The sequence below is a fragment of the Diadema setosum genome, chromosome 8, assembly GCF_964275005.1.
Source record: "Diadema setosum chromosome 8, eeDiaSeto1, whole genome shotgun sequence".
Taxonomy (NCBI): domain Eukaryota; kingdom Metazoa; phylum Echinodermata; class Echinoidea; order Diadematoida; family Diadematidae; genus Diadema; species Diadema setosum.
In genome coordinates this window covers 29,520,184-29,534,311 of record NC_092692.1, presented here as the reverse complement: position 1 = coordinate 29,534,311, position 14,128 = coordinate 29,520,184, and the positions used below count along the sequence as shown (strand labels likewise).

The following is a 14,128-nucleotide window of genomic DNA, read 5'->3' as shown; positions in this document are numbered from 1 at the left end:
CTGAAGTGATATGAAGAATTATGGATTATGCAATATATACATGTGCTGTAACCTAGACATTTTGATTTTTCTTAGATATGTCTTGGCATATCACTTTCCAGTGAACTGTAATGATAATAATGATGTTATTTATTTTTTTTTCTGCCATCCTCCGCAATGCTCAATTATTTGGCCATGTTGTAAGTGTACCGTAATTGTACATTATGTTATTTTTCTTGGTAAATGTGTCTACAATGTATTTCGTGATGTACGTTATTATATGTGTAGGGCCTCTGAGAATAACAGTGTTTAGCCACTGACAGAGCTACCCTACTGAAACAAAACAAATAAATAAATAAATAAATAAATAAACATGTATCACACAATTTAGAATAAAAGACAAAATTGTATTATATAGACCCTACCTACATGTAGTCTTTCTGGAACCGTAGCAGATGGTTCCCAGAGCAGTATGTGGGAACAATATTCCCCTACCTTTTTTTCCTGTTTTGTTAGGAAGTATGGCTACGTGTTTCTAATTAACCGTCGGTCCTCGGTTCATCTGGCAGATAAACCGGCGTTGCACTTTATAGGTAAACTCTAAGCTGTCTTGCAATATTAAAGGTCTTGCTTACCTTGGGGAGCAGTGATTTAAAAAATGTTCAAGATATCACTTTTGATGCATATATGTGTTGGTCAGTTGTATCACAAAACAACCTACCATATAGAATTTTTGCAATAAAGCCTAAAATATAAGGAGATATCACTATTTTTCTTATTAAACCATAACTGTAGACGGTTTTAGTCTGGAAACATTTTTATTATAACTGTTGTTCACATTTTGTATATTTAACTATACTTAACATCAATTATACTTGTTCAAATGTTTACATCAGGTTGTTTCTATCCCTAACTCACATTTTAGAACTATTTTGAAGCACTAATGCTTGGTTTTTGTTTCATCTGCAAATGGGTAATTATGCCTTTAAGAAATGGCTTCATCAAAATAGTTAATGTGGCTTTGTTGATGAAAAGGGGATGTCAAAGTTGTCCTCTTACAGAAAGAAGAAAAGAAAAGAAAAACCTCTCCTACATTGCAGTGTACAATGTACATTGAGCCATTGGATGTGTATATAATGCACTGTACACAAGCTTTTAGCTCCTAACTGGCTCTCCATAATACTTTTCAATTTGAAAAAGAACCCCCATACAATGGGTTCTGCACTCCCCTCCCAGACTCTTTCATGGAGAAAATCCTATCGATGAACGGGGGCTTAGGTTCCCCCCTCTTGCTCAGCTATTGTGTCGGGACGTTATTCATGGTGAAGGCATTTAGGGTCAGGTGAAGTACAAGGAAATTTGTGCTCTTACTTGAAGGAGAGAACGACCAGACTACTGTAAGTGATTGTACTTAAACTAAAAAACTCTTGAGATATATCCAAGTGCAGTACAAATTGTACTTTGAAAGACTTGTGTGTCATCAGGTTTTGAAGTAAGCAAGTCTTTAAAAAAAAAGAAGAAGAAAACTATAAACATTGCATGGGAATAGATCTAGTGACATTTGATATTGAATACCCAATAGTCCCAAATCATACCTCTGACACTCCTCATACAGAAATAATAATGATAAGTATAAGAGTAGATACACATTTATAGCAAGGATGATAGAAGGCAAAAAAAAAACACAAAACCAACAAGCAAACAAACAAACTTGGAGTAAGGATTGAGTAGAAGTAAGTGAAATGATATAATACTTGAATATTGATAGAAATGTGAATACAGATCTGTTTTGTTTTAAACTGTAGCACTGTATAAATTTGCATAATATTATTCTCTTGGTACCATGATAGTGAAATTGTCAAAATATTTTTGTCATCAATGGAGAAAAGAAAGAGAAATTGCTAAAATGCCGGGAAGGGCGAAATGAAGAGAGGTCAGAGATAAAAATAAGACAAGCAGAGCGAAGGAACATTGATATTTTGCATCAAAAACAAATTTTGCATGATGTTTACAGCATCTCCTTTTGGTCTTTGAAGGTTATGTGGTACATGTTTTGATCATCAGCATGCCTGCCCAATTCAGTACATGTCAACAGCAGCTGAGTCCCTGGGCACACATGATGTTGATGAAGGTATTCATGGTAGGAAAACAAAACAAAACATGACATACAGAAAAACAAACAGTTCCCTTCCATTCCCTCCCCCCACCCCATCCCCCCCACCCCACCCCACCCACCCCACCCCACCCCATCCCCCAGATACAAAACGGAGGTCTTGGAGAGTGACAGTAGTAAAAGATGCTGGGGCCCTGTGCTGAAGAAGAGAGAAGCTAATAAAAATTTTTACTGTCATCCAAGGTGTAGAAATGACTCAATGGGTGGGCCACCCTGCCCTTCTCTGTGTTGTATACCAAACTTTTTCTCAGGCATGTCATGTATTGTTTGGACCAAGGTCGCAAAACAATTGGTCCCTATGTTTGAGTTGTGTGTAGCTGGCTGTTAATGAGTCATAGGCATATGGGTAAGTTTACACAAGCAGTGTGTTAAGTGTATCACAGCCATGGTACATTCACTGTCTCTTCACTCAGGTATTATACCACTGGAGTGTATGGAAGTGTAAATTTGATGACCTTCCCTTGTCCGTGGAACTAAGTAAAAGACGTTCTTTATAAGCCCCCCATGTAACGGACCTACATGTTCATGTAGGTTGCTTGAGATTCATTACCAGTTTCTGGTAGCTGAACTATGTAGTTGGTAGAAAAAAAAAGCATTGTGTTCATATTTGATTTCATAAAGAAAGTTAAGTGTATCATGTCCCATATTTCAGCTACTGTAGATATGTCTTCGCCAGGATGTGACGGGATGCCTTTAAATGCTGTTAGATATTTGTTTACAAAATGGTGATAAAAGAATGGGGACATGCTGTACGTGCAGCTTGTACTTGTATGGAGGGCATCGCGTGAAGTTTTTTGAAGTACGGTGTAGGTACACGGTGCCTGATTGTGTTACGTGATACCGTTAATGTTCGAAACGGCGACGTCACAAAGTGTCAGTGTCATGAAATTGCATTATGAATGGTTAATTCAGTTTCACTGCACTGCAAGTATTTCCAGATTTCTCTGGAGCATTTGTTGTTGTTTTTTGTTTGGTTTTGGTTTTGATTTTCTCGTATTCCATTTGATGCGAATATTGATAGGTCTACCAGATATCATGCTGCCTGACTTTGTGTCACTTTAATGAGGAGATACTAAGTGTATAAAATTTCAAAATATATGATCGGCTAAAAAGTTAGTGCAATTGTGTCTGTAGTCAGAAGTGGAGAACGTAATTCGCCAGTGGTAAAGCTTTACACCATATCTTTGCTGAGACATCTTTTTTTTTTAATTTTATGTGAGACATAATATGTACAAGAATTGTGTAGGAGATTAACCTTGTGATTTTATATCACTTAAATTTGAAGCAAAACTGCAATTTCCATGACTTGCTGAAAACAGCATACACTGTACCTTCAAATTTGCCCAGAAACATATGAGCACACACACACATTATACACACACAGAAAAAAAATGCTTAATTCACGTACGGCTGTAATCATTCAAATTAATAAAATTCACATTGATGTAGGGCAATTTGTCAATCATCATTAACATTTTACTGTCAAACAAATTTTATTTGCCCACACCTTTCATGTGCTAACATTATCTGATGTCTTCATGGCTCTTTTGATGATATAACTATATTGCTGATCTGGTATGCTACTTGTGTTATCCTTTTCTCTGCCTATCAACTCAATTTATTTACATCAGGCATGTAAAGTAAGAGGAAAAGGGATGTCAGGTTTCGAAATTGGCGATGGTCCGCTGGCCATTGGCCACCCAAAATCACGTCGAACTAGCTAAAAATCATAAAATTCTGAAGTTACTAGTCCGTCTGGCTAGCCAAAATATTGCTTCAGTGTCGAAATTGATTCTAAATAGTCCGCCTGGCTAGTTAAAAAAAAAAAGTTAAGTGCGACCCCTGGATGTACATGTGTGTGTATGCATAGATAAAATATTTTTCAAAGAGAAACAGATGGTAAAAAAAAACACTGTACATATATATTATAAAATCAACTCTCTTTATACATTCATTGTATTTGTACCTTGTACATTCAATTGTACATACATGTATATTTGCATCTGAAGGTATTTTTGTTATTTTATCGTCTTTTGTTGCTTTTTTTAAAATCTTTCATGTTTATCAAGAGTGACACAAGAAATAAAATGACTGTAGAATATATGAAATGGGATTAGGATGAAGGGAAAACTGGGTGGGGGGGGGGGGGGAGGATGGTGAGAATGAGATACCGTACTAGCAGTACAATGTCATGAATGTTGCTACTGTATTTACACTCCCTTTTTTTCCATCTTGTCTCCAAACTGCTGCCACTGCTACCGCCACCACCACCTCTACCACCACCTCTACCACCACCAGTCCCTCATCTTCTGGGCGGGTGTGCCCATCCTTTGGCTCCTGCTCACCTTGATGGTGTCCCTCATCTTCAGCTGCTGTCTGTGCTGCCGGAGAAGGCGGATGGTGGACCCTGCCATTCCTAGGCCCGCCGTCAAGTGCCCCCAGCGATTCCTCATCATATCTGCATTCTGCTGCCTGTAAGTTGGATGTCTTATTTGAAAAAAGAAAGAAAGAAAAGGATTATAGATCTGATTTGTGTTTGTTTGTTTTGTCTCCAGAAATCTTGGATTTATTCTCATCAGTGCAAAATGCATGTAGTCAGAGAAGCTTAGGGTGCATTTGAGCGTTCCATTGAAAAGTGAACCAAAGCATACTATACTGAACTGTGCCAGATTTGGAGCGTTCAAGTGCTCTGTTGAGAAAGCGGACCTCATGAGTTATTTTTAAAGGGGGTCACACATTTGTTGCAAGAGGGTCATTCACCAGGCACCCTTAAACTCTTGCAGATGTCCTTAACAAAATATAAACTCTTTACGTTATGACGCATGTGCAAGTTACGCGCGTTCTTCATATGTGAACTTTTGGTATGCATTTGGTACTCTTTTGGAGCACATGGTATTGGGAAGTGGTCCACTTTTGGCTCGGTTCAGTATGATAGGGTATACTTTAGGAGCATTCAAGCGCTCCTCTGGTGCGGGTACGGTATGGTACAGTTCGCTTTAGTAGAGCGCTCGAGTGCACCCTTTAATTCGGACCATGCTTGGAATGTACACGCAGGGTGCATGTTTAAAGGTTTATAATATTAATGAAACAAAATGATGCAGATTGATATGAGGATGCTCTGCATCCATTTTAAGATGAGGAGACATCTTGATATTCCCTGCTGTTGTCATGGATACCATCTGCCACATCCTATGGATGTGTCCACTCAGCTATATGAGCAAACCGTAGCGACCCCCCAGCATATTTACACTTCCATTTTTGTGTATTTTTCATGCTGCCTATCGTCAGTGTGCATCAAATGATATCAGCAGATAACAAAGTTGAACAATAATAGAAATAAATGGCAGGGATTGGTAGGTGAAAGTGCCCAAAAGACTTCTGATGGTATAAAAAGGTATGTGTTATTTTGTTCTACCACATACTCCACATCTGAAGTTTCACATTCTGCATAGGTACGTAGGGGAAGAAGGGAGTAGAAATGAACAATTTTTTTTTTCCCCCACCATGGATTATTTGCATAGATGACATCTAAATACATCTTTCTGTTTCCATGGATACATACTAAATTCATACCTTGGGTTCTAGTGATTTGCATTGGTATACTATGTCAAATGTGTTGAGGTTGGATAGAACTGTTTTCTCTGTGATGTTGTGGTATTTCCGTGTGCTACACCGTGTAGGGCCCTATACTACTACCCCTATACTACCTCTAAACTCACAATAGAGAGGAGGGATGGGACTGGCCAAAGTATGAATGATGTCTGGATTACTTTAGGATGAAGTCATCCAGGGGATGAGCAGATAGACTGGTATGTTGGGGGAATCCGATGACCTCCTCCCCGCCTGAGTTCATCTCACCGGGGAAAGAATGTCAAGCTGTAGGAGGTGATGATGGGTGGCGTAGAATAGCAGACTGAAAAGGCTGACTGTCATTGCCTCTCCCCCCCCCCCCCCCCCCCCAAACTCCTGGGGTCACAGTCTTCCCGCCATGGAGGTCTGCTCTCTCTGCTCTTGTTCTGGTATATAGGCCTAGATTCTCTCTCTCAAGCCCTCATTGCCCCCATTCCGACTATGAAAGCAGAATTTTTGCAACGATTGCTACAATGTATGAAAAGATACTGCATGTACAGTGTGTACTTTGTACATAGCACAATGTAGGCCTTAAATTATACAAATATCATTCTATTGTCATTATACTGTGTAGGCCTTAAGCGATACAAATATCATTATATTGTTAATGCTTTTTTAAAGCAAAGATAAAACATTTCACCATTTTCACCAAGGATTCAACATAAAATTAGAGGGAAAATGAGTTTTTTTTTCCCCCTCACTTCTGTCTGTGGAGCAGGGTACTTCTGTGAGGACTTTCTAGGTAGCTTTGCTCTGTTTGTCAATGATTACCCATTACCTTGTGGATAAAAAATTCCAAATTTTTAGAAAGGAAATTGTATTTGACTATGCTCCATTGCACAACTTTCAATATAGAGCCTTTAATGAGAAAATCAAGTGGACCTTTGGCTTCGTAGAAATTGTAGACCAAAAATTTCCTCAGACCGTCGAAGGAAGCAGACAGAGCATGGCTGGGCATAAATTAGGATCATCATATATCTTCCTTCCTCTTCTTTCCTTTCCTCCCCCGTCCTGGCTATCCAGTCTCCATCTCTCCCCCACCCCCCCTCAGGCTCTGTCCTTCTCCCTCCCCCCCCCCCTCCCAAAAAAAAAAGAAGAAAATGTAGGCCTATCATTTTGTAAGGTTTTTAGTCTCAAGGTATAAACTGATGCCTCACCACCAATGCTAGTTCACATGCCATTTAAAGATTGTTTACCATTGGGAGCAGTGATTTGAAAAGTGTTCGAGTTACCACGTTTTATGCATAGGCCTAGGTCAGTTGTATCACAAAACATCCTACCATATAAAAATTCTGCAATAAAGCCTAGAATATGAGAAGATATGACTATTTTTCTCAATAAACCAAAACTGTAGATGGTTTGTTCTAGAAGCAGTTTTATTATAACATTTGTTCACATTTTGTATATTTATAATATTCAACATTGATTATACTGGTTAACATCAGTAACTCACATTTTAGATTTTAGAACTATTTTGAATCACTAAAGCTGGGTTTTTGTTTCATCTGCAAATGGTAAATAATGCCTTTCAAGATTAATCCAAGACTGATTGAGAGGTACGCATTTGAAGACAACTGTGGAGTAGTGCAGTGTACACTGTATTTGGGGCAAAGTTCACGACGGGGTCTCTGTTCTGGATACCGGAGGTCATCCAATATGGCTGACCCAGAGCTCTCTGCACTGGCAGATGCGTACTTGCCACCATTTTCATTTGAGAAAGCGGTATGATCCAGGCTGCCTACGTGAGCAGCACTAGCTTGAATGCTAATGAAATCTCTCAAAAGCGGTAGTCTCAGGGTTGCCAACACTGGAAACTAGTTGAGAGTGAGACTCCCATAGGCCAATGCTATAATTTAGGAGTCAAAATGAGTGAGATCAATAGAAATGCATGCAAATGAAATAAAGTTTTAGAGTGAGAAAGGACCAAAATGCGTGAGTCTCACGCTCGATGCGTGAGAGTTGGCAGCCCTGTAGTCTACCTCCAAATGCAGTAGAGTTTACAAGTATGCAGATGTACATTGTAGTATTGTCTACCTGTAGGCCTATCTACAGTACGTCACCCATGTGTAGCCCTAAGTATTTTAGAGTCACTTATTTTTTCCAAGTGAACTTAAAAATGAAACATTGGACTGCAAGTTTTCGCACTTGATATTGACCGATTCTGTGATGCGCTATGTGTATTTTTGGCATGGGCAGCGCCATTACGCGGTGTCTCAGCCGACCCCCCCTTCCCACTCCCCACCCCTCTCCCTACATTAGCACGCGCGCAGAATGAAAAACTGATGCATGGTTGCTTTAGCCAATGGGCGTCTCGTACTTAGTGCGCGAATGCTTGCTTAGTGCGCGAACGTTTGTTACAAGTGCGCGATAAATATGTTGCCCGGGGGGTGGGGGAGAGCAGGGGGGGGTCGGCTGAGACACCGCAATTTGAGCTCATGGCTGCGCCCAGTGCCATAAAATGTCTGCTGCCCTCAACGAACCCGAATCGGTCAATTAAATCACTACCATTGTAACTCCTGTGGTCAATCTTCTTCAGCATTACGTCCTGTTATCATACCAAGCCGTATGATGAAAGAGTCAGAGAAGTACCCGAATGACAGGGCATTACAGTCATAGTACTGGTACTGGAGACTGACTTGTGTGTGAGCCAATGTTTACTAAAAAGAAACAAATCAAAATAAGACACAGTGTTCATTTCATCAAGAATTGGTCCTGATATTTGCTGACATGTACAACTTATCTGTTTTTATTGCAGTGCTGCATGTCTGCTGTTCATGTGACATGTCTGTTCTTTAATAGTAGGTACAGCTATATAGTCGTATCGTGCAACCAGCATGTCTGCATTCAGTGAATTGTTATGGGTCAAACAAGAGATAAACAGGTCGTTAACGCTGTCAAAGTCTACTGTTCTTTTTTCCCCCACTGTATTGAGTTGATTGTGTTAATTCAACCAGAAGGTATACGCTATTTGTGTGGAGTATAAATGTAAACACTGCAATTTGTATTGACATCTACGGCAATTCTAAAAGCACAAAGGCCAGTAAAAGTATCTACCCCAATATCTTTCCCATGCCATCAGTTGTGTACAAAGTGATGGCACCCCCATTTTCATTTTTCAAACCCAGATTTATACAACACAGTAGTGTTTATCCATACAAGTACTCATAGTTACATTTGGATTATACACATTTGGGCTCAAGTCCTGCTTGAAAAACAGCATGAAAGTCCTAGAATGACCTGGTAAACTGTTGGGCACCTCCCCCCCCCCCCCCCCCCACCCGCCATACAACCTCTCACTGCGGTGGGCCATTTTCTTGTTTTGGTTTGTTTACTGGATAGCTTGAACTGCCTGTCCATCAGCCTGCTGTGTTTTGCAACGTGTCAATTGAACGGTGCGGACATGTCGAGTGAGAACTTTCTCGGGATGAAAGTCAACATCAGAGTGGTGCTTGAAACCGAAGCAGTTTGAGAAAGAATGCTGCAACAAGAATTGACCCAATATGTACAATAAGTTGAAGAAATTCAGAGCAAATTTGGGACAGTATCATGAAACCTTAACTCTCTTTCTCTCCATACATGTACCCACCCCCATAAACCAAAAACAAACAAACAAACAAACAACACAACACAAGCAACAACAAAGAACAAAACATTTACAAGTGATCAAATTAGATCCAATGTTTGTGAAAGAAATCCTCTGTGATTAAATTCTAATTTGGGATTGATAAAGGAACCAATTTAACTTTAGCTTCAAGCTAGAATGATCGCCTACATTGAAAATTGGGCAAATTTACACAATATAGATACAGAATTACATCTAATCTGTATTTCAACTCAAACACAGTGCAGCAGCTCACAATCTGATCTCTTTTTAAATGATTGAAAAGCGAGAGGAAAAAATGGCCTTGTAAATTCATATAATAGCTGTAGTACGTTTGGCCAGACACACCCTTTTCATTATATTCAGTCTAGCCTCTGCCCATTCAGTTGTGCAGTGGTAAAGTGCAAATTTACAATTTTCTTTTTCAAGTGCTAGATTTCATCTCCTGCAACTATAGCGGTATTCAATGGGCATCCTTCATTTCATTCGTCAATGACGGTTAAGTTGCGGTTTGGGCAATCCCTTGAATTTCTAAACGCAGCCCCGCAGAGAATGCATATATACACCGTCCTACTTTTCCTCAAAGAGGTCGTGGCATGTATCTGTTCCTCCCCAGACGTACCAGGATGCAATTAAATGGATTTTATGGAGGGTTAAACAAATCGTTCCTGAGTAAAGAGATATGATCTAAGGAACAAATGGCCATAAAAAAGCAGACCCTGCTAAATGGATATATACCCTTAGGTGATTATTACTACTACCATTGACCTCAACATCAAACAGTGTTGTACCATGCCCTGAACTATGGGGGCAGCGGGTGAGAGCATACATCTTTTCCATGCAGCTTGATTCTGTACAGTAGGTAATGTATATTTTATAAGAGAAGATAGAAATCTGATATGTTTATGTTATTGTGACATATTGCTGGACTAACAATAACATAGCAAGTCTTGATCCCTGTAATTGCTGCATGAGCAGATCCATTGCATACAATGCATGATATTATATGGATATTATCTCTCAAAAGTTTACATGAAAGTGAGATATCAATGTTGCCTCTTGATTTCTATAAAACAGCAATGAAATTAAAGAATTGACAAGACACAATGAAAACAAAAACACTTTGATTTTGCAGAGACTCCAAGTGCAAAAATTAATTCCAGTCTATTAGCAGTTGATTGAAATTCCTGAACTTAGCATTTTGTCCTTTTTTTTTTTAACCAATTCTTGAATTTTCTTTTCCAGTCATGTCCAGCCTGGAATTGACTCGTTCCCATCTTTTTCTCTCTTTTTTTTTTTTTTTTTTTTTTTGGTTGTTGCTGTTATACTGTTTTATGTTATATGAATTGCTTCAAACTACCACATACTGATTGCATGTTGCATGCATGGAATATACAGTATTTCAATTTCATGATCACTCTGGGAATATTAATGATTATCAAAATTGATATGGGCTGACCTTCAGTTAATGGGATTGTGGCCAGTCATTTAGCTTGTAAAGTGCATTGGGTAGGAAATCTAGAGGCGGTAAGCTAGCTCTGCGATGCTTGAGCTGGTTAATAGACTCAATGCCAATTATGAACTCGCTACTGGACACAGACATTACATATACGTGTACCTCATGCTATTAATTTATTATGAGTCTCTTTGGAGGTCTTTTGTAATGACATAGAGTCAATTATGCACATGAACTCCATCTTCTGTGTGGCCTGGTGGGCTGCTTCAATACTTTTTTTTTTTTTTTTTTTTTTTTGCAGTAGTTTTGCAGTAGCTCAGAGTTTTAATTTCTACGACAAATACTTGCAACAAAAGGATAACAACATTGCAACAAATCTACAACAAATACTTGCAACAAAAGGATAACGAGGAAATATCTATTACATGGGACTATTATGGAGTGATATGCAGGTTGTGCAAATGCTATGTGAATTATGGCTTGTGTTTGGCCACACCCAGAGAATATGGAGCAGTTTAATTTTTAACGCAAGTGACATTAATGGTTTGTGTACACTGCAGATACATTGCATTTTTTTCCCCATTCCCTATTGACAGAGATCAAAGTCCATGATCTGAAACATACTCATGTTTGTTTGTTATTGTTCCTTTTTTTACATCATCTCTTGTGCCATGGCATTTCTGTTTTTACAATGTATTTCATATTTTTCATACATTTTGCATCTAAAGACTTTGTGTATTCTGACATTGTGTAAAGGTATTGTGTAGCTGGGTAAGTGACATACATCATAACTGAGGTGCTCATTTTTGCAAAGGGAAAAATAGAGAAAAGAAGATGGGGAATAAAAAATATAATACAATAAATCCTTACAGCTTTCCCAGGGCACCAGTTCATGTGTCCATAAAACATGCATTCAGAGTCAAGATTCAGACTGAAATCGGGCCTCGCAACGCTCTGCACCGCATACATACACACGATACAAAAGTATTATCAGGCATGCAGTGCGACAGTAATCTGATCATGTATTCAGAAAACCAGTCGCACACGCATTGATCGTCGGGACTGGCATTTCAAAATGCTGCCGCCCTGCTCTCACAACAATAACAATTATCTCTCAGAATCCGCAGAATCCCCACTGACAATGTGCATCCGTGATGGGGAATTAGGAAATTGATGTTTTGATGCATCTGCACGGGCATACATTATGTCCTGCGAGTTGATGTGAGCCGCGGGTTGGTTCCACGAGATATGATGGCTTTGTAGCAGGGCAAACAGTGTATCAAAGCATTTGTTTGATGAGGGCAGGATACATTTTGGAAAATGCAATTCTATTTCTGAAGCGGAGAGCAAAACAATTAGACGATCAGTATGGATATATGTATGGAAAGTTGATGAATCTATACCAAGTTACCGGTTGTCTGAAATTTATCTTCATGCAGTAGCGCATTAATATTTAGTGTACATTGTGTTTTGTGATACATGTACAATAGGCCCCTTTGTTTTAATCTTATTTTTAAGAATACTTTGTTTTAATCTTATTTTTAAGAATACTTTGTTAAGGAAAATAGGACAATCCTTTCAAAAATTTGAGTTTTTGAAGTATCAGATATATCCATGAGCTGTCATGGCTAGATGAGAATTGTTCTAAAATGTTTATAATATTGTTCCCCACCTGTGACAGCACAATTTTTAATTTTTTAATTTTTCTTATCCTTATATGATATGACAGTACATGGTTTTGACCAAAACTTTAAAGGGTCATAGTATTTGAATGGATTGTGCTGTTTACCTCAGACTTCACTGATGAGTTAGAACTACTAGTATTTGTTTAACCCACATAATTATGCAGCATATTTAGAGTAGATTTCCTTTTAACAGCAATGAAAAGAAAGTCGCCCCTCCCACCAATGCCAATTGACGCCTTTCATATCGAGGTCTACAAATGTATGTCTTTCACATCCAATGAAAATTGGTGTAGCTGGGATCAAGAATAAAGTTACCATGTGAAATGGCCCAACAGTAGTGTGAGAATCAGTGAGACTTGGACCACCCTCCCTGCCTTAATGTGGAGAAATAGTGCAGCTCCTGTGGTCCCACATGTACCATATGGTGTATTCCCACCATACTTGCACAGAAGGCCGACAAAGCAGGCCACCGTAGTAGGGCCTTTAGGGGCCTTCCAGTGTGAAACGTAATGGTTCTATCACTACCCTCTCCGTTCTCTTTTGTAATTCTGTGCCACCTCAAGGTTAATGCGATTATTTCACTGCGCTAAAAGTGCACTTGCCCCTTTTCATATTAGAATGATGAATTTTGCTAAATACAGTTTTGACGAGTAAAAATTGAGACTCGAGTGGACAACTGTTGAATTTTGTTTCTGAAGAATACTTGACTACAAAAGGAATTTTTCTTTAGTGGATATGTTGATGCCTTTTTTGTTTGGAATGTGTGGGATGGCATAGCTAGCCCAGTATTTTCAATTTTCCCCTAAAAGGGGAGGGACTTGTGTTTTAATAAAATGGTACTAGACAATAGAACTTAAGCCTTTATAAAATTAATTGTGGTATGCATGCAGATGTGAATGCATTGTTGATTTTATTAGATAGCATGCATTTGTTGAGAATACAATGGTATAATTTCGGAAATCGTAACAAATTTCATCATGTGAGATTATTGTACATTTTGAAAAATTCATCTACCCTCATGTATTAACAGTTTCAAAGTGATGACAATATAATGGTAAACCATAATAATCCCATTTGAGAGAAAATGTTGATTGTTGTAGATGCACAGCCTGGATACACATTTTATTAGCTAAAGAAGTGACATCAAGCGGCAGGTACCAGTAGCTGTATTTAAAAAAAAAAATCTAAGATATTTGGAATCCTATGAACATAATGTAATAATGATAGTGGGTGTTCCCTGTGAAATGCCAAACCATAGTTGTGTGACTCTAATGTCAAGATTCTTTGCTTTAGACTGCAGGTATGCATTTGTCTTTCTCATTTCGGACATTTTTTAGTCTATTTTTCCTTCTCCTGCCTTCCTCGCCCCATCCCATATAGGTAAGATAAATTCAATGTTAGCCTTGCAGCCATTGAGTGCGGACTCTTTGATTCATTAATTTGCATTTCATTATACACCCCTGTATAACAAATGGAAACACCCCTCCCCCCTTATTTCTAGCGCGTTATTAAAGCCTTCTTGAGAATTACCAGTCCGTTGTCGGCGTATGTCAAAAGGATACATTGACATGATAATGTTTGTAACAGTCTTGTGTTGCATTTGT

At 38.7% G+C, this 14,128-nt stretch overlaps 1 protein-coding gene across 1 annotated transcript in view; it reads left to right on the top strand.

Annotated features, from left to right (window-relative positions):
* LOC140232339 (protein tweety homolog 1-A-like) overlaps positions 1-14,128 on the top strand; it is a 118,472-nt gene that overhangs the window by 8,849 nt on the left and 95,495 nt on the right. Inside the window, exon 2 of the mRNA XM_072312469.1 lies at positions 4,451-4,626. Coding sequence (XP_072168570.1) covers positions 4,451-4,626 — 176 coding nt within the window. The remainder of the gene's footprint in view (positions 1-4,450; positions 4,627-14,128) is intronic.